General features: G+C 37.7%; 1 protein-coding gene across 5 annotated transcripts in view; it reads left to right on the top strand.

Annotated features, from left to right (window-relative positions):
* Positions 1 to 2107, top strand: part of LOC102004188 (chromosome unknown open reading frame, human C4orf29) — a 57739-nt gene that overhangs the window by 47954 nt on the left and 7678 nt on the right. For 3 of the 5 annotated variants that reach the window (XM_005386733.2, XM_013515330.1, XM_013515331.1), the window contains one exon: positions 357 to 458. The exons of the other annotated variants lie outside the window; for them this stretch is intronic. In XM_005386733.2, the coding sequence (XP_005386790.1) occupies positions 357 to 458 (102 nt within the window). The remainder of the gene's footprint in view (positions 1 to 356; positions 459 to 2107) is intronic. 5 annotated transcript variants of the gene reach the window in all.

Below are 2107 nucleotides of genomic sequence, written 5' to 3'. Positions count from 1 at the left end.
TTTTTTTTTTTTTTTTTGGTACCAGGAATTAATTCAGGACCTTGTGCTTGGCAGGCAGGTGCTTGTGCCACTGAGCTATATTCCCGGCCCTAGGAAAGTAGTATTAAACAGAAACTACATTGCTTGTACGAACAGCATAGGTACAAATGATCCACTCTTTCTTTCCATTTAGGGAAAGTTATATATTGGTGTAAATGAACAGCTTACCACTTAATCTCCCAGACCCGTTAAGCAGCCCTTTCTAAGGATAGGCTATCTCACATGTGCTATGTTAACTCTCCTGTACACAGTGATCAATAAAAATAAAAGTGCTGAAGACAATGTGGTATGATTTGATCTTACTTTCATTATTTTAGGGTGTACTGAGTAAATCAGTTAATTGGAGGGAGCTGGAAAAACAATATTACACACAGACAGTTTATGAAGAAGAAATTATCCACATGCTTGAATACTGTGGAGTAAGTATTTTAATAACATAACATTGAGGGAACATTGACTGTGCATTTGATTTAAATTTTAACTACAAGAGCCAGGCATGGTGCACACACCTGTAATTCCATCACTGGTATAGAGTGAGGCAGGAGCTTCCAAGTTTGAATCTCACTAAGGTAACTTAGCAAAACTCTTGTCTCAAAATAAAAAAAGTAAAAATGGCTGGGGATGTAGTTAGTAGCATAGCACCCCTGTGTTTGATCCCCAGTATCACCAGAAAAAAAAAAAAAAAAAAATTTAGGAGTTGGGCAAGTTGGTGCATGCCTATAATCCCGGCAGGGGAGAATAAAGCAGGAGGATCACTGCAAGTTCAAGGCCAGCCTAGGATATATAGTAAGTTCAAGGGCAGCCTGAACTGCACAGTGAAATCCTGACTCAAAAAGGAAAATAAAAATTTTAAAAAGTACCACATTTTAAAAATATACACACAATATTCAGCTTTTAAACATTCTTCATTTTAAAATAAAACATATACAGAAAAACATGCACAGGCTGGGGATATAGCTCAATGGCACAGAGCCTGCTTGGCAAGTGCAAGGTCATGAGTTCGATCCTCGGTACCACAAAAAAAAAAAGAAAAAAGAAAAAATCATGCAAAGCGAATATGCAACTAATTATATTTATTAAAAAGCAACCACAACTAGGAGTGGTGGCACACACCTGAATCCTAGTATGGGGGAGGTTGAAGCAGGAGGATACAGAGTTTGAGGCTAACTTGAGCCACACAGTGAGTTCAAGGCCAGCATGGAGTACATAGCAAGACCTTGTCTCAAAACATAAATAAATACTTAATTAAAATATGCCTGGTGTAGTGGCACATGCCTGTGATCCTTCTGGTAGGCTAAAGCAGGAAGATCACAAATTCAACCCCAACCTGGACAAGTTAGAGAAACCCTGTCTCAAAATAAAAATGAATAAAAGCCTGGGGATATAGCTCAGTGTGAAGGCCTTAGATTCAGTACCACCACCACTAAAAAAAAGCCAAAACAGTTGGGCGTGGTGCCACACACCTGTAATCCCACTACTTGGGAGGCTGAGGCAGGAGGATCATTGAGCGTTTGAGGCCAGCCTGGGCTACAAAGTGAGTTAAAGACCAGCCTAAACTGCAGAGGGAGACCCTGTCTCAAAAAGACCAGAACAAAGCAAAAAAAACCAGATAAATGCTTTCCCTTAATTTATCAGTTTTCAGTATAATGAATTGGTTCCCTGTTACTTTCCAAAGATGACCAATTCTCTACATGAATGTAAAAATTTTGCCTAGTTCGAGTTACTGACAGTTTTAAGAAGTTTCATAAAGTAAAGGAATCTTTGTTCTATCAATGAGGATTTTATAATTACATCACTATGAACCTCACACTTGTAAAGTGAGGGCTTTGTTTTTCATTTCTTTCTGAGACAGAAGTCTTGCTTTATTACCTAGGCTGACGTTAAAGTTGAAGTCTTCCCACTTGAGCCTCCCAAGTAGCTGGGATTATAGGCATATGCCCTTGTGCCTAGCTTTGGTCAGTCTTCCATCACCTCAAATGGTAATTATTTGCTTCCTTCAGAACTTTTTTTTTTTTTTTTTTTTTTTTTTTTTTTTTTTTTTTTTTTTTTTTTTTTTTTTTTTTTTTTT

This window comes from Chinchilla lanigera, unplaced genomic scaffold, assembly GCF_000276665.1.
Source record: "Chinchilla lanigera isolate Chin_1 unplaced genomic scaffold, ChiLan1.0 scaffold00027, whole genome shotgun sequence".
Taxonomy (NCBI): Eukaryota; Metazoa; Chordata; class Mammalia; order Rodentia; family Chinchillidae; genus Chinchilla; species Chinchilla lanigera.
This window is presented reverse-complemented; position numbering and strand designations above follow the sequence as displayed.